A 19,284-nucleotide genomic window follows, 5' to 3' on the forward strand; every position below is an offset into this window, starting at 1 on the left:
CAAAAGAAAATCATCTAGGAAAAAAAAAGATTTTGGCCTCATCATCCAAAAACCATTATGGTAGCTGTATTCATTGAGGAATGTGGTTCACTGAGAATGTGAAGGTAAGAGGAGAGTCGTGCTCACTTCATAGCCAAAGTAAAGAGAGGGAGTTCTATGAAGGATGTTGAAAAGAGCTGGTCAGGAGAACTAGGAAGAGAGCCAAGATGCAGCAGTGTTAGACAAAGCTGAAGAAGGAGGGGGCTGCCCTAAGTGACAGCAGTTTTGTTTTGACATCTGTCATGATGGATTTCTTGTGGGTCACTGATTGACCTAGATGGATGTTCTGAAGTTACTGATGTCAGCAAAGCAAAAGCAAAGAGCTATTATTGTTCTTTTGCTTTGAAAGCACCATCTCTTAAGAATCATGTAAATCATGAATTTCTTATTGAAACTCTCCTTGTAGATTATCTGAAAATTCCCCTTAAATGCAGCACCCCTATTGTTATATTGTTTCTCCCATTTTTTTTTATGAAGAGCATAAAAATTCTAGGAAGATTGCATCAGGACTTGTAAGTAATTTTGCAAAAATGATAGATTAAAAATTTCACAAGGGCAATTATACAACACAATATTCTTCTATTCAGTTATGTATCCGTTGAAGGAAAAATTGGTGCCATTAAATGAAAATATAAAGTTCTTGACATTTATGGTTAACTATTGAGCTTAGCTGACTCAAAATACTACACTCCTATTTCCTAAAGCTAAAAATTGCAAATTTCTAAAATTGAAAAAGCAAAGTTCTGGACTCTGAAGGTACATTCCAAACAACAAACTGACCTTTATTTTTTTTTAATTCTTGAGTCACTGTGGGTTACAAATTTCCAGAAGACAGATATAATAAAAGTAATAACAACTGCAGTAGAATAATGCATGCTAGTAATTGATTCTCCATTTTGCTTATCAAAAGTATTTGCTTTCTGCAATTATGGTAGCTCTCATCATGAACATGCATTAGCTGCTTCTGCTAGAATACTGTTTTCTTTCTCTTTTTTCTTTCAGTTGCCACATTCTCCTCCATGGTCACAGTGTGTGTGGGAAAACACAGGGGGTGTGGATGAGATTCATAGTATTGCCTGAAGCAGTTTGAAATTGGCTAGGCAGAAGCACAACCTATTTTTTTTTTTTTTGGTCCATCTTTTCTGATCCAGAAAATGTTTGCATTAAGTCTCATTCCCAGCTGGAAGTGCTACTTTATTATGACTCAATGGATCAATATACACTAGGAATCATGAACTATGATAGGTGGCCTGACAATCATGTGAAAGGCCTCATTGGTTTGAGTGGAAATGAGGTTGTTTGGTGAGAATTTATTTTTATCAAAAAGGACAATTTAGAACTTTCCATTGTGCACTACAAATAGAAAGAAGATGGAGATAAACAGAGAAAAATGATGTGTTTCTTCATCTTTTGCTTTGCTGTCTCATCTTTCACATCCTGAAAAACTTGATGATACTCCTGCAAACCACTGGCTAAGCTCCATCTTGGCAAAACCAGGGAAATATTTGCCTCCTTTTTCTGCTACAGTCATTAGATTAGAATTAGAATAATAGGGTTATTAGGCATGTAGTTTGAGAAGATATTTATATTTTTAAGCTTAATAGATACAAAAATAAGCCCAACTACAAGTTTATAATCATAGGTAAAAGTCAGATTAGTAAATAAAGGAAAAGCGCCTGCTTTGGAAAAATAATCCAGTAGCGGTTACATTTGCCTCTAAGTACCCTTCACTATGTCAGCATGATAGATCTAAAAATCAACTATGTTGAAACTTGATTTGTTTTATCTAACAAGGTAAAGAAATGACTTTAAACACATGTAATAATTAAAAATACTGAAGTGTGGTAAATTCCTGGCAAAATTCATGGTAACAAAATAATTTTGACATAAGCTTTGAAATATCAATTTTTCTGTGTGTTTTTTATATAAATTCATAACCCTTGTTTATCATAGACCAGTAGCCAGATGGAGCTGGCTGGAGTGCACGGATGTTAGAGGAAGCAATTCATTGTGTAGCAAAGAGGTCTGCAATCAAAAGCATTTCTAGAATTGAATGTGTGCTCAGGAGGATATGTTACCTTCTGGCTTCAAACTCTAATTTCTATTTGCATATCATTCCATCAGGCTACTGTAGAACATTATCTATATTAAAGTTAATAAATTATATCTAAATAGGTTACATACTTGTATATATATGCTTATTTGTGTAGTTTGAACCACAAATTATTTTGATACTCAATAGATGATGAGCGATTCTGCTCTATAGTATGAATGGGACCGTATCAATGTTATACATACAATAAAGCACATTTTGAATTGGATAGATGCATCCATTCTGGTTGACTGCCTATATATATATGCATTTGCAAATAGTGTTATTCTTGACAATTTACATATAGTTTTATAAGATCATAACTTATGAAATGCATAATTGATAGCTCTTAGAATGTTAGGCACCCAAGAAAAAATGCTCATACGGTTACTATGAGTATTTCACAGTACTACCACACTACAGTAACTCTTCAAATCTGATATATTGGTTGGTATGATTTTCTCTGGCCAGTTCCACACCCCTGAGTCTGAGGTTAGGTCAATAGCTGGAGTGTAATATGAAGAATCCTATTTGCGATTCAGTGCAGAGACTACATATCAGAGCCCCTCAAAGCCCTCTGCCTCTGCTGGCTAAAATAGCCTATTTTGCTCATGTCAGTCCCTTTAAGGACAAGCTCAGATTTTCTGACCTTTCTTCTACTCCTTTTCAAAATGGCAGTGGTATATGAGGAATTCAGATGATGCCAAGGCATGATTGGGTGGGGGCCCCCCTGGCATATGTTGGCTGTGTTGGTGAGTACCATGGAATCACAGGTTGGGTTCTCAAGCCCCCAATCATTGGTTTCTGCTGAGTGTGGGTGGATAGGTTCCAGTGGGTGTTTGTTGATGTGCACGGCCAAGCTTAGTGGCACATGGATCTTTGGGCTGTTCTCTTAGTAAAGGACACCACTTTCTGCTGAATGAGCCCTATGGTACTTCTTGTTGCTCTTCAGTTTTCTTTTTGGCTAATGGAGCAGATGCATAGGAACCTTCCCTGTTTCTTCTGCCATGAAGAATCCCTCTGCCCAGCTCTGAGCCAGACCCTGCAAGGCAGTACTCTTCAGCTGCTTCTCTTAGACTGTGATTGTAGAATGGTTGGGTTGCTGGAGAATATGACTTACTAGGAAGAAAAAGAAAAAAAAACCCACATTGTTCTACAAAACCCAAATAATGATCTCCCATCAAAGAAAATTTGCGTGAGTATCACAATAGGGGTCGAGAGGACCACAATGGAGGAGGGAGACCGAGCTCATTCCTTTGAAACCAGCCCATGGAAGCACTGGACTGAGCTAGTGGAAATGTACTAGAGGACACTCAGGGGAAAGTTGGCCAAGGAATTAGGCCATCTGTTTGCTAATTGGAGCTTAGGGCAGTTGGGCTTCTACCCTTCCACAGACCAGAGGACGGGGCCCATCTTTCTTGATGATTGCATTTCTAGGGGGTGTCTCCCAGGTCCTTGGGAAGGACATTCCTGGACTTTAAGACTGCACAAAGATTTACACCTCAAGAGTCAGAGAAGGAATTTATAATCACAAGTTTCATAAAGTAAATGCTGTGAGAAAAGAGAAGCCAAGAGCTTACAGCTAGGGAGAAGCTTGTCTAAACTTTAGCCAAGCCGAGGGGAACATTAAGGCTGTCTGGGTCATATACATCACCAGTAATTTTTCCCATTGCCTGTGAAATAAAAAGGACTGCAATGAAATAATACCTAAAAAGGAATAGATCATGCAGTGAAATAAAATGCATGTACCCAAGTCTGAATTTCACCCTTTATAAGCCCAGAAGTAAACACAGCTCAGTCATTGGAAACTGGATGCTTTATTAGTATATTTGAGCAATTTTACAAATTGGGAAAGTATTAAATGGTTTAATGGATCAAACATCTGGGATTGTTTTAGCACTTTCTCTCCCTTTGGTAGGCTGTGCCCTAGTGATGCCGACTTTCTAGCCATTATGTGGAAAAGATGTCAGCTGGATGCCGGAGAGTGACTTCAGTTTGTTGACCCAGAAGGAGTGATATGAGGATATTTGGCTCATGACAGCTTATCATCTCAGTCTGGCTGGGGAAGATAAAAAAAAAAGGAAGGTAGAGAAGCAAAAAAATGTTCTTTAAACCTCTGGGATATTGCCAGTATGCTCTCTCTGATGCATGATGTCATTTACTGAAATGACCTGTCTCACTGTAATAGATCTAAATGGAAACTTTTAGACAAGTATTATAATGGGCTTAGAAAGCAAAACATGGGCAGGTCCTGATTACTATCTGAATTTCTAGACACCCTGTATTGAAACCCATTTTTCCAAAACTACTAATTTGAATGAAATAAAACTTGCTGTGGTGAAAGAAAAAAAAATAGCTAAGGCCCAGAATTAGATGTTTCTGTAACTTTGTTGTATCCTTCCAGAGGAAATCTGGCTGTCCTAAAATTTGCAAATCAAATATAGGAATCAAAATGCTGAACAGAGACAGGATGTAAATATTTACTTTCCAATCCATTGAATTATTAAAAAAAGATTTCAGAAATGTTTGATCTGGCAAGACAAGAAACAGGACTGAAAGTCAGTCTGGTTATTTGCCGTAAGGGAAAATTGATCAGCAGCAGAGAATCCAAACCTAAGAGAATTTAGTGAGGTATTATTAATTTAGAATCTTGCCGGGAAGATGAAGTGAAAAAGCATTTCTCCCTCATTGTATCAAAAATTTCAAAAGCAAAGCAATAGATACATTGGTGAAATGTAATTTACAAGAGATTAAACTGTATAACCATGAGGGGATTGGTGGTTGATACGTGTGTATGTGTGTCTCAGACAAATGTCTAGATATTGTATTTTCGAACACCACTAAAAATATGTGTAGCAAAGAAAAGTATTCTGTGGGTCTATTTACCTTAGCTCCAGTTCCACCTTTACTAATTAGTATGAATTTAGATACTCTTATTATGTGCATGTGGCTGTAAATTTATTTCATGCCCTTGCTTAGGAAATGCAGTCATGTGCTACCTTATGTTTTGAGCAATGACAGACCACATACATTATGGCAGCTACATCAGGCAGCCTGGGTGTGTAGCGGACTGTACCCTCTGGGTTTGTGTAAGAACCTTTATGATCTTTGCACAGTGATGAAGTTACCTAATGACACCTTTCCCAGAACTACTCCCCTTCATTAAGTGAAATATGACCATATTTATTTAGCACATATTCAGTCAGGCACTTGGGGTCTGTATGTGAACAAAACAGGTGAGGATTTCTGGCCTCCTGGAGTTATATTCTAGTAGGACAAGACAAAGTAAACAATATATATAATAAATGAGAAAATCATGTGCTGTGTTAAGACATGACAAATTCTGTCAAAATATGAAGAAGTGGTTCAGGGTAAGACCCACGGGAGCAGAGGATTGCTGAGTGGAAGTTAAAAGGGAGGTCAGGAGACACCAGCCTATGCAAGAGGGTGAGGTTTGAGCACAGACTTGACTGACACAGATGTTAGCCCAGTGTACCTCAAGAAGAGCATCACAGGCAGAGCAAATGGCTTAGCAAAGTTCCTGAGCTGAGAGCATGGAGGCTCAATTCATTCAAAGAGCAGCAAGGAGGTCCCTGGTTAAAGGAGGGGAGTGAGCTGTCGTTTCAGCCTGTTTTTGTTGTTGTTGTTGATAGAACTGAGCACCACAGACTGGGTGATTTATAAAGAAAAGAGGTTTATTTAGCTCACAGTTCTGGCAGCTGGGGATTCTGAGAGCATGGCACGGGAACCTGCTTGGCATCTGGTGAGGACCATCTTGCTGTCTCATGACATGTCCGAGGGCATCACAGGGTGGGACAGAGCAAGCGTGCTGACTCGGGTCTCTCTCCCTCTTCATATAAAGCCACTAATGCCATTATGAGGGCTTTATCTTCTTGACCGCGTCGAATCCTAATGGCCTCCTGAAGACCCAGCATCCTAGCATGTGAATTTGGGGATTAAGATGTCAACACATGAGCTTTTGAGGCACACATCAAACTACTGGGAAGAAAAGCAGAGAAGGGAGAGACAGATGGCAATGGAATGAGGGGCGGGGCAGGTGGTGATAGGACCCAGCAGTTATGTCATGGGGACTTTGTTTTTCACTCTGTGTGAAGTTGAGTCATTGCAGTTTTCTGAGCACACGATTAGTACCTGTTGTGCAAAGAAAAGCATCTCAGTGGACAAAGGTATAGATGGGGAGACATTATTTGGTTATTGCAAGAATCCAGGCTAGCACGATGGGGCTTGAACTACAGACACATCCATGACGATGGGGAAACAGAGGATGTGGGAGACTCGATTAGTTCCAGCCCTATTTTCTAGTGGTCAGATAGTACTGTGCGGGAGAAAGAAAGGAATCAAGATTGGCTCCATTTCCCTTTTTTCCCTCCTGAGAAGTTGGAAGGAGAGAATTATGAAAAAACAGGATTGGAGAAAGGTGTGAATACAGTAGGTTTGGGGGAAAGAAGAGAATTTTGGTTTTGAAACTATTAAGGAGAGGGTTGAATATGTGTCTGGGGTTCTGGGAGGAAGTGTAGACAGACATTTTTTGACATCTAGGTAACGTCTACACCCATGAGGCTGAGGGAGCTGACCAGGGGTAAAAGTAGAGAGGACAGGAGCAGAGTGAAGGATGGAGACCTGGAGAGTCTCAACTTTAAAAGATAATAGGGGGCGAAAAGAACCAGCGATGGGACTTGAGATGGCGCCTCCAACGAGAAGGAAGGAAACTAAGAGAAGGTGCTTTGGGGGAGCAACGTGAGGAGAGTGGATGGAGGCCGAGTGGGAGGCCCGAGTGTCCACTGCGGCTGGTAGGTCAGGTGGTGGAGGACGGAGCCTGACCCCTGGCCGTAGCTGCTTGGAGTTCTTTGCTGACTGTGATGAGCAATTTGTGTTGAGGGGTAGGAGGGAAGCGTTGGACTGGAGTTGGCCCAAGAGCAGGGGCGAAGGATGTTGGAATGAGTGACGTGAATGGCCAATTTGAAGAGTGTTCATGGAAAAAGAAGCAACGACAAAAAACAAAATAATAGGGCAAGGTCAAGGGAAAATTTCTCTTTTCCTTTTAAGATGGGGCAGATGGCAGGGTGCTGATGTAACAGGGCGCTGATAGGAATGATCCTTAGAGAGGAAAAAGGAAAGAAGTGGGGAGGAGAGCTGCTAGGGAGGTGCCGCACAGGAGACGTGCTCACGGGTGGCTCCTTCGATGGGGACGGCACTGCAGACACCACTGGACTTGGGTCCCCACCAGGTCCCTAGGACCCCCCTATTCTCATCTCTGCTGCTCTTTGGGCTTCGCACACACAGAGCTGTCTGGCCTGGTGCTTACATCTGCCCCCCTCAGCGTTCTCAGCAGGGAGGAGTCCCTTCTCCATGCGTTCCAATGAAATCCTGCAATGGCTTCACTGGCCTGGCTCAAGGTCACCTGCCCACTCCTGAAACAGTCACTGCGACCAGGGGAGGCCATGCTGGGATTCAAGGACAGACACTAGAAAGGACTGGCAGCAAAACAGGAGGCTCCATAGGATCTTATTTTCTTCCTGCAAAAAGAACTACACTGGTAAAATACAAGACACAAGACGGTTGAGAAGTTCTAAATGCGCTTAGGGGACAACACGTACCGTTGAGTGGAACCAGGCAGATTCTGGGGCCATGTTCTTTCTATTTCCTTCCATTGTTGTAATTTAATGTCAAGATCAAAGTGATCCAGGCCAGCTTAGACTCTTGGGGGAATCTAGATGAAATCACCTATGGAAAAAAAAAAAGTAATTATCTTAGAGGGAAGCCTTCCAATGACAGTTTTAATTAAGCCAATTATTTTCTAGAACTGGAGATGTCCTAATGGTGGCTCCGAGTGTCATTCAACTATGGTCACTTGTGTCTTGTGTCCTTGGACACCTGTGTCCTTTTACACTTTAATCTTCTGGGGAGGCACTGGATAGCTCCTCTCTGTATGAGACTGTTACATCCCCTTCGCTGATAACCGCCAGAAACGGTCACCACACTGTTCTCAGTATTACCAGGGGACAGTATGGCTTTTATCTGTATTTTGAGGTTCCAACCAAGAGGATTTTTTCCCCTTATATTTTCTTGAAGCTGTTAAGCCGTACCTCCCTGCTCACCAGCAAATGTGGGTGATATCTAGCAGGTAGGATATATGAGGTTGAAACATAATTCAGCTTGCTAGGTTATTTATAATTGATCAACACTGAATTTATTATTTGAATGTGTTCTTGGGATAAAATATACCACTATGATGGTTGTAATTATTCCAGGGGTATAGATGAAAAAAAAAAAGGGTGATTTTTAAAGTGACATTCTCACATAGATTAAAATAACTTTTAAAAATAAGTAATTTCTCACTGACACTAAAATAATTTGCATAATATTGGGAAAATTTACTTATCTTCTCTAAATGTTTTAAAGCTTTATTTGAAGAGCTGTGAGAGCATCTTTCATCTCACTAGATAATTTTGATAATTAAGTTTAATACAATACATACGATTTCTGGTAAATTGCTTAGCATAAAATAGGCACTGGATAATTTTTAGTTTGCTTTTTTTCCCCTTCATCATTCATAGCAACTTATATTCTAGAAACAGGTTTTTTAGAAATCTGATGTTTAAAAGTGGTAGGCAACAGATCAAAAAGATGCCATCTTGGGTGGTCATTTGGTCACTGAATTTTTTCAAAGCTCAATTTTGCTGTGATCACAGCTGTTTTGTTGGAGCCAGTAGCAATTAAAATTGTTTTACAACTCAAAAAAGTTACAACCACCATATACTCTCAGAGCTTGCTGAATATGGGGGAAATCACTAGGCACTTAGTAGGCTTTTTAACTTTTTAATTCTCAGAGCCTCATGGCAATGTCTGAGAGTCTTATGAATGGGGAGGATTTTTATTTTTAAGTGTGAATGTTCAGACTATAATATGAAAGTTAAGGAAGGATTCCATTTGCACAGATGGATGGCACTGTTATGCCAAGTCTCCGTAACAGGCCAGGGAAGGAGAAAGAGGAGAATGGGGAGGGCAAAAGGAAGCCCACAACATGGCGGGGTGGGGTGGGAAATGAGCCAGAGCCACAACACTCCAGTTTTCATTTTGTGGACTGAGTATCGGTAATCTTGGAATAGCTAGGGTTACACAAAGATGGTCTCTATTTTTCTAGGTATTGGTTCGCTGGGATGTTGAATATATTAGCATATTAAAAGCACATTAAGGACAAATAACACTTGACTAGCAGCTGAAAGGTTTAGTTAATAAAATAAAGAATTCATTGTAGTATTCTATTTATGGTAGTTCACAGTTTTCAACTTGCTGGAGTTAGAGTTGGCATCCCTTTCTCCGTGAAGAAAGTTAAACGTGTTAATTGTATAGTCTCCAGAAGCCAGGATCCGTGGCCATGGCCATGCCACCAGTGGAGGGTCACCCCAGCTGTGGTTGTGTTTGCACCCTATGCCACAGTTGTTCCTTCCTGCCATCATAATCTGGCCTACCAAAAGTCTGCCAAGACCCATGACCTATCTATCTCGCCCTTTCCATATGACCCTTCAACCTTTGTCTTGAAATTAGAGCAAGCACACTCTATCATGCCCTGAGAGCACGTACATCTGCAGAGCCACACAGCTTAAAACCCCTCAGCAATCTCTGGATTCCCTGTGGCCGTCTTATCCTGCTGAAATTGGTTGGTAAAGCCTAGGAGCTTCTGAATTTCCATTACTTTATCAGTGTACCTTGTTAATGACATAGCTTAATTTGCATACCAGTTGTACCTTTTCACCACAGGTAAGAAATTGAAATGTTCAAGGTCAATTAACTGCAAATGTTTCAAGTGGGCCAGTGCCGTTGGAACTGTGAGGAACGCAGGGAAGAGGGAGCGGTCAGTGAGGGACTCCACTTTCTCCTGATGAGAATCGATGATCCAATTTTAACCCACTAGAATCATGCTGATTCTTTCTTCCTGGCTGTGCTTCTCTCATGTTTGCGTTTTAAATACTGGTCTGTAAAGGTGTGTGTGTGCTGAAATGTCAGAGAAATACTGTGAAATTCCAGATTTAAAAAAACAAAAAAACTCATTACTGATTTTAGATCATTAAAATTAACTACAAAGAGCAAGAAGCAAAATAATTGGCATTTTTCTCAAAGGCATAGGATGCTATAGATAAAATTTCAAATGTAAAACTTTCAAGTAAAGTCAATAGCTGTCTGGAGGCACTTCCCTAACTTCTCTTGATAAAAAAAAGGATAAAAATTCAGAGAGATATACAGTGGTAGTAATAAGTGGACCAAGGATGCTTGGTTAACATCAGATCCCAGAAGGCTTTCAACTTTGAGGCTTTTGATGGGCCATGGGGTGAAATAGTAAGGTTAGGTAGACCAATGGAAGGGAATGTTCCTTCATTCACCACCCCCATCATTGCCTGCACTTCCAAGACATGGTCCAGACATGTTCACCAGAGGGAGGGAGGTTAGCTAAACCTTAAGGGTGTCTTATTCCCCTCAGCACTGTCTTTTCTATAGCTACAGGGAACTACCAGTCCCTGCTTACTCATCATGAAAATACACCAGGCGCTGTTGTGTCCTTGTTAAGAGCCCTGTACCTCTTGCCTGTTCTGTAGGCAAGGACAGGATGTTCAAGCTCTGTAACTGACTCATCTTCTATGAAAAAGGTTGCTTTGAAAATTAAATAACAGTGCTTCCCAGAGTGTCTGACACAGTATACGCACATGCTGCACAAATTCTAAGTTCTACGGTAGTAAATAAGTGCAGGAGGATGGATGTTGTTTCATTGTAGCCCAAGAAATGAAGAGTGGAAGACACGTTGACTCAGATTTTAAAATAATGCTATGGGGCAGTTCCCATGGAGGGTTCAGGAACTCCCTGAGCTGCCTGTGGCAGGGCACTATTTAAGGTGCACTTCAGAGCCTTCAGGGATGACTACCATATAGATAGCAGTGTGCAGGACTGAGCCGTACCCCTCATGGACTGCAGATAGCAGTGCCAAACAAACAGCACCTGCTGAGGGCCATTGTCAAGTAGGAATGACGCATCAAAATTTCCTTGCCAAGTGTACCCCATGCTGCTTAGAGGATATTTGATGGGACATTGCATGCATGCTTTAATAAGGTGACCTTGCTCAAGGACCAAGGCGGATCCGGGTTTAGAGCTGATCAGGTTTGAGGAAGTAACCGGCTCCTTGAGTTTAAGGCGTTGCCAGTTTAAGACAATGTGTTTTAGGAAGTTGGAGGTTGAAGATTATTGCTAGGATTAGGGTGTTCCTGCTGCTTGTTCCCGTTGAGTTCTCGTGAGATTAAAATGGGATTTGGAGATAGCCTCGTGGAGTAGGTGAATTGTGCCGGCAGACGGCAGAACGGGATTGCCCCTGGACCTGTGTGGAGGCAGTGTGAGTTCGGAATAAAGAATTGCTGTTTGAATCCACAAGGTGTGTGGTGGCTCGTGATTCTGTGCCAAGCCGAGACATTGGCATCTGGCAAGCACCAACACACCTAAATTCAGCCAGTGCCCTTGACTACCCAGTAAGCTCTCTTGCCTAATACGTGAGAACATTCTACTTGTTAACCTAAACAAGGTAGAAGGTATTGGTGACCAAGAGAACTTCATGGAGGTCACCCAAGGTTCTGAAAAGACAGAGGAAATTAAAAGTAAAAATTTGCTAACAGAAATTTTGCAATGTGCATAAATATTCTGGATCTCAAAAAGAGGGAGAGCTCTGTGTGTGGAGTAGAAGACATTTTTGGATAATGATTTTCTTTAAGAAAGAAGAAAATCTGAAAGAGTAGTTCTAAAGGGAACGGTGTAAGTGATATTGGGAATTGTACCCTAATGCAAGCAGAAGTTAGTGGGATGGCACCCGTAGAAGATGTTTTTAGAATTCTGGTCAGTTCCTCTTGAGGAGTTGATTATAGCTATACCTCAACCACTTCCTAAACTGGTCAGTCACCACGTGGGGTCACTATGCATCAGCCCTTATCACACCACAGGTAGGGGCAGAAAACTAGAGGTAGCCCCTATGTCCTAGAGTTTCCTAGAGCAATTATTCAAATTATCCAGTCCACAAAAAGCCTGCAAAGCCTGGCTAACCTCACCCCACCTCCTGTAATAAGCTGCTTCTTATAACTTCAACCCATTATTATCCTGTCCCCTGGTTGTAACCCCTTGTGACCCTGCCTGGAAGCCTTCTCTTGTTTGGAGTTGCAAGTAGCAAAGTATTCTACCTTTCCTTTCATTCATCAGAGGGTCACTGTGTTGCGTTCCACCATCAAAAGACTCTTTAAAAAACTTATGAGATAGTTGTCAACACAGATGTGTCCCTTTGAGTCTTACAGAGTTGCATGCCTCCACCATCATGGAAACATTCACTGGGTCTCTTTGAATTGGGGTTTTACTCAAGGTTTCATAAAATAGGTCACAGATGTCAAAAATAATGCTCATATAAAATTGCATGTAAATTAATGGTAATCTCTACTGAAAGTTTCAGACCTTATACCAGGGCCTCTTGGTGGGTGGCAAAAGAGTAGGGAAGAGAAAACATACTAATATTCCCATTTGTGATGTTATGTAATAGATACTGCATTTTAATAGGAATTGAATATCAGATAAATATGGATTCCAGAATGTGTCAGGTCCTACTTCATGAGTTTTGTGATGGTTATGTATTACTTACATAATCATCAATGTCAGTTTTTTAAAATATAAACTCCCAAAGTAATTTCCCAAATTACTATATTAAACTGGAAAAATGAATCATCTTAAGAAGACAGACAGGAGTCACAGCTATAATCTGTATGTATTGGGGGGAAAAAAAAGAATACAATCCATTCTGCTCTACCCAAACCTCCTTTTGTATACATCAAACTCCTGTTTTTCACTTCTGAGTGCTGAAGCTCAACTTGCTTAGAGACTTCTCCCTGGTTCTCCTTCACACAGCACTTCCCTTTCCCAGAGGAGGTGGTGGTATGTTGGTAAACTCCTTGGGTGGATGCTTATTTGTAGAGTTGCCCATTTCCATGCTTTAAGCACCACCACTAGTAGCAACCGCAGAGACGGTCCTGTTTAACAACCGGCTTGCAAAATGGAAAATTTAACAATCACACAGGGTTGCAAGTCAGCGCCAGCCACTGCTGTACACAGCTGTTCATCTTCTTTGGTGTTATCACTTCTTGCACGTCATCTCACCATTAGTGTTTTCATGCTGTGCTTTCCTTGTGCCTCTCAGTGTCTGTCCTTCCCAGGAGAGTAGACACCCCTGAGGGCAGGACTGTTCTTTGGCCATTGTCTACCAAAGTTTAACAATGAAATTTATTTCCTGTTTAAAAAGTCTAAACATGACCAAAGGTAGTTTTCTAGTTCCTCCAGGTCTAGGTTTGCCTTTATAGCCATCCCTGAGTGAATGGATGGTCAGACAGTACCCACTTATGTGTGTTGGCAGTAAGCTTGCGCCAAGTGTTGGCCTGCATGTTCATCTTTCCAATGAGGCACCTAAAATGTTTAGCAAGAATCGGAGTTTTCCACAGTATGTTGGAATGAACATAACCAACATGGACTTCATCCATGTACACTAAATTCTGGATTTCTTATATTTTTCTGCAGTTATGAGAAGTTTCATATCCTGGAAGTTTGACTTTCCTAAGTTCCATAGAAGAATACAGTCTTGTTGATATTTCCACTTAGAGATTTTTTAACTAATTCTTCTTTCCCAACTTCTCCTGCTTCTGTTTTCACTAAAGGAGCTGGTGGGTGGTCTCCACTTGTGTCCAACAAATACCAGTGGTTGCAGATCGACCTTGGAGAGAGAATGGAGATTACCTCTGTGGCTACCCAAGGGGGATATGGGAGCTCCAACTGGGTGACCAGCTACCTCCTGATGTTCAGCGACAGTGGCAGGAACTGGAAACAGTACCGACAGGAAGACAGCATGTGGGTATGTTTCTTAAATAAAAGCCACCATCTCCCAGGGAAAGAGGTGCGGTCACAGCTGCAGCTGCATTGTCCATCTCTTAAGTTAAATACATACAGAATCTTCATAATTGCTTTGAAAGTGCTTCTAAGAGAAAATAGGGCCAATATTTATCTTATAAAATTCATGGCAAATTTATGGCAATACTAAAGGTAAATTCATTTCACAGGGTCTGTCTAGAACGTGAAAGCTTGAGTGTGGAGTTATAGGTACGCACATATGTGCACACAAATGATAGGATTTATACCTGAACCTGTCTGTGGTCTCAAACGCCAAGTGCTATGTAGAGAGAGTGCCTGGGGTGCCCCCTCTGTAAGAGGCAGGTTATGTCCAAGTAGGAGGTTCACCTAGTCGGCTGATTGCACATCCCACCTGATAGAAGAGGAAGAGGGAGATTGCTTGATAACACAGGGAGAATTCTTAGTGTAGGAGAAAACGTTTGTTTGGATCCATGTGGGCCAGGGACAACAGACTGCAATCAAAGAACTATTTCCCCCCTCTGGCTGAGCTGCTGGAACCAGAGAAAATGAGTAACTTAATGAAGCATTATTCTTAGCACGAAGATAATTTGGAAGCCTATTTGGGCACATAATGATAATTTTCTTTGACCTGTCAATTGCCTCTTTTTTGAAACTTCCTGGAACTCTGTTAGACATTATAAACTCATTGAAGAAATGGACTGAGATTTACTCACCTTTGTATCTCAAAAGCTCTTGGTGGCCATTCAGTCCATGTTTATTGATGTAGATTCAATTGAGAAGAGGTAGCCGTACTCCTTTCTCTGGAGAGAACTGTGGGCTGGTAGAAGTTTCTCATAAGCATCTTTAAGAAGAGCTGCTTTAAAATCCAGAGAAGCTTGAAGCTGTGTATGAGACTGAAAAAAAAATTAACCCCCCCAAAAAACAACTGAATATTATGGTCGACTTAATTCCATGAGCACCATTCAAGCTAGAGATAAAATAAACAGTAATTATGAGCCAATAACAATGAACACTTAATGAGGTATTTATTTTAACTAGGTGTCTGGGTTATCTTTTACTCTTTTTCTAAATTAAGCATTGGATTTTTCAACTGGGTGACTAGTGGCTATTGCCTGCTAATATTTTGCTGTGTTAATTAAAAGGTATGGTTTTGATTTTCTTAAAGCGAGAGATCGACCACGAAAATGAATGTGTTTCTGTTTGTCAGGCTGTGGACAGCCAAGCCTAGGTTTTGCCATTGCCTTTTTTTGTTTTGTTTTGTTTTACTTTATTACAGAGGAGGGGTTCAGGGTGAAATAGTGGCATGAGTGATGTCCTTACTAATCCACACCAATGACAGCAAAGGCGTGGCTTCTTTCCCATTCTGTTCAGGTGACAGTGTTTCTTAGACCGTGCTGTGATTTGTTGGTTTATTCATTATTTTGTCCTTTCTTGAGTTTCCTATAAATAAAGACTATATCTCCCTACTTTCATTTTAGCATCCCCAAAGTGTAACCGTGCCTGGCATGTTGCAGACAAATACTAAATGTGGAATGAATGAATAAGGAAATGAGTGAATGAATGAATGGCTAAATGAAGCATGCTTTCTTATAGGACACTCGTACCCTACCTACACTGACACCCTTCTGTTCCTATCAGCTCTTCGTGTGTGTGTGTGTGTGTGTGTGTGTGTGTGTGTGTGTGTTGTACTGGTTTGATAGTGTTAGGATGATGGTGGTTTTCTTTCACGTACACATCTTGTACTTTTTTATGGGGTCATTTTTTTCCCCCTTCTCATCTACATTAGCATTTCCATCACCCAACGTCTAGGGTGGTACATGATGCTTTTATTTCAGTAAATTAGTGAAAGAACAATAAATGAAGGAATAGAGCTGAATATGTTGCTCTCCTAATCTATGCCTATCTTTGTACGACTTTATGGGAGATAGTGAAAGGATTCATGTGAATGCCACGGAAGAGATAAGGCGCACAAGAACAAAGCAGAGAAATATGTAGAAGAGCATGCAAATATTTTTTTTCAGTTAAAATTATACCTTCATTTTTTTAAAAAAATTATTTTTAGTTTTATGTGACAGTGGAATATATTTTGGCAATTATACATACATAGAGTATAACTTTATTCTATTTAGGATCCCACTCTGTGGTTGTCCATGATGTGGAGTTACCCTGGTCATGTATACAAACACAAGACTAGGAAAGTTATGACTGATTGATTCTACAGTCTTTATTATTCTCCTCCACCCTCCCTTCCCTTCATTTCCCTTTGTCTAAATCAATGGATTTCTATCATTGCTATCCCCAACCTTCCTTGTTTTGGGTTAGCATCCACAAATCAGACAGAACAGTTGGCCTTTGGGTTTTTGGAATTGGCTTATTTCACTTAGCATATCCTCTAGTTCCATCTATTTACTGGCAAATGCCATAATTTCATTCTTCTTTATGGCTGAATAATATTCCATTGTGTGTGTGTGTGTATGTATATGTGTATGTATGTGTGTGTGTGTGTGTGTGTATCACATTTTCTTTATCAATTCATCCATTGAAGGACACCTGGGTTGTTTCCATAGCTTGGCTATTATGAGTTGCTATAAACATGGATGTGGCTGCATCACTACAGTATGCTGTTTTTAAGTCCTTAGGGAGGGTATAGACTTAGAAATTGGATAACTGGGTCAAATGATAATTCCATTCCAAGTTTTCTAAGGAATCTCCTAATGCTTTCCAGAGTGGTTGTGCCAATTGGCAGTCCACCAACAATATATGAGAGTACCTTTCTCCCTACATTCTCACCAATATTTATTGTTGCTTGTATTCTTGATAATTGCCATTCTGATTGGAGTGAGATGGAATCTCAGTGTAGTTTTAATTTGCATTTCTCTAATTGTTAGTGATGTTGAACCTTTTTCTCATACATTATTTGACCTTTCATATTTCTTCTTCTGTGAAGTGTTTGTGCAGTTCTTTTTCCCATTTATTGATTATGTTATTTATTTTTCTGGTAGTAAGTTTTTTGAGCTCTTTGTATATCCTGGAAATTAATGCCTTATCTGAAGTATTGGTGGTGTAGATTCTCTCCCATTCTGTAAACTCTCTCTTCATGTTGTTGATTGTTTCATTTGCTAAGAAGAAGCTTTTTAGTTTGAATCCATCCCATTTATTGATTCTTTATTTTACTTCTTTTGCTTTAGAGTTGGGCCTACTTTTTCATCTGGTAAGTGCAGGGTCTCTTGCCTAATGCCTAGGTCTTTGATCTACTTAGGGTTCAGTTTTGTGCAGGGTGAGAGATAGGGGTTTAATTTCAGTTGGTTACATATGAATTTCCAGTTTTTCCAGAACCATTTTTTGAAGAGGCTATTTTTTCTCCAATGTACGTTTATGGCACCTTTGTCTAGGATGAGATAAGAGTATTTTATTTATATATTTATGTGGGTATGTCTCTGTGTCCTCTCTTCTGTTCCATTGGTCCTCATGTCTGTTTTGGTGCCAATATCTTGCTATTTTTGTTACTATAAGAATATGCAAAAATTAAGTGTGGACTCCTAAAGTTTTGGTAATGTACAGAGTATGGAGGGAGGGTGGAATAGAATGAATTTATCAAAGAAGTAGATCTTGAGGAAAACATAATGATTTAGTATTTTGGAAGGATTAAGGAAAGTATTTCACAGAGCTGGAGAAGTGTGACCAAAACCATGGGTTCAGGAGATACCTAAAGATACAGTTTCCTGTGTGGTAACCAATGAGACTCCTGGTCTGTTGGGTTTGAGAAGGACTGCATGATGATATTTGATATGATAAAGAAAGCCAAGGAATAGCTTTGAACATCAAGATCAAAATTAAGGTAGTGCCACAGGTACCATGACCACCCCTAGTGTAGGTAAGGTTATGGAACTGATAAAACAACCCCCAAATCTCTAAATCATACACATATTCTCTCTATATATTTGTGTAAATACATATATTTGTATATAAATATTTTACTTACATATTTGTAGATATATTTCCTGTTACATATTTCTATATTTGTGCTCATATATGTGTGTGTATATTTACATATTTATGTTTGTATATGTGTATTTATGTCCTGTTCATCCCAGGTGGGGACAGAGGTCTAGTCTATTTGATAGTCATTCTGGGCTCACTCTGAGGGAAGCTCCCTCTCTGTGATTCTGTAGTTGCCAACACAGGAAAAGGGAAACATGGCAAATTATTTCTGGGATCCTGACTTTTGACCTGGAAGAACACAGATCACTTCCATTTGAATTATTATTTTTTAACTCAAAGAACAATCTTGAATTGATGTACATAGGGGAGGATATAACCCTTTGTCACGTTTTACAAATACGTATTTCCTAACTTATATTTGCTCAGTTTTCGAGATATTATGGGATATATACCAATTATACAAAATATGCCAATTTCCTTGAAGAGTGTCACACTCTACTTCAGACTATCCAAGTAAATCTATAAAAGAGAGTTAGGAAACACATCAGGCATTTTACGACTATCTGATAGAGAAAGAGTATGCGATAGGAAGTGTTGTCAGCTTAGAAACAATGAACTTGGCAGGAGGACCGTGATAAGGACCCTTCATCTCATTCCATCTGACGTCAGGCATCAGAGAGGACAATGCCATATATGTACCTGAAAGGATTAATAAAATGCTCTACTGCTTCTTAAAAAATAATCTTTAAAAGTATTTTATTTATTATCTATGCAGACCACTTAATGGAAATGTGAACTTGATAGGTGTATGATATTAAAAAAAATACATTAAGACTTTTCTTCAGAATAAAATTTATAGCCTAAAGTTCATAAAATGTAATTTATACAAAGTGCTCTGCTGGGTGGTGAATAAATATTGTATGAAAATTTAGAAAATGAGAGCCACTAAAATTGTTCCTCTGAAAGTGAAGACAAAATAAAAATCCCTCAACATCTAAGACGAAAAGACTCTTTTGAGCCAGTTCATTGTAAGTGATTGGAAAAGTAAATGTAAGGTGTAATTTTCGCTCATTTAAGAACAATTGCTTGAAATATCGTGAAGCCAACATCTTAGAAGAAATTATTTTAAGTAGATCGACATGTGCAAGAACTTTACAGCCAAATTCTCCTGATTCTCTCCGGTAAACACTCAAGGCTCTTTTATCCTGTAGACTAGAAAGGCAAGGAATGGGGCAGCGCCAACCTTATAAATTATT

The 19,284-nt window shown here is 39.9% G+C and overlaps 1 protein-coding gene across 1 annotated transcript in view; it reads left to right on the forward strand.

Annotated features, from left to right (window-relative positions):
- Cntnap4 (contactin associated protein family member 4) overlaps positions 1-19,284 on the forward strand; it is a 239,533-nt gene that overhangs the window by 56,164 nt on the left and 164,085 nt on the right. Inside the window, exon 3 of the mRNA XM_005318444.4 lies at positions 13,876-14,069. Within this exon, the coding sequence (XP_005318501.2) occupies positions 13,876-14,069 (194 nt within the window). The remainder of the gene's footprint in view (positions 1-13,875; positions 14,070-19,284) is intronic.

Source organism: Ictidomys tridecemlineatus, chromosome 15 (assembly GCF_052094955.1).
Source record: "Ictidomys tridecemlineatus isolate mIctTri1 chromosome 15, mIctTri1.hap1, whole genome shotgun sequence".
Taxonomy (NCBI): Eukaryota; Metazoa; Chordata; class Mammalia; order Rodentia; family Sciuridae; genus Ictidomys; species Ictidomys tridecemlineatus.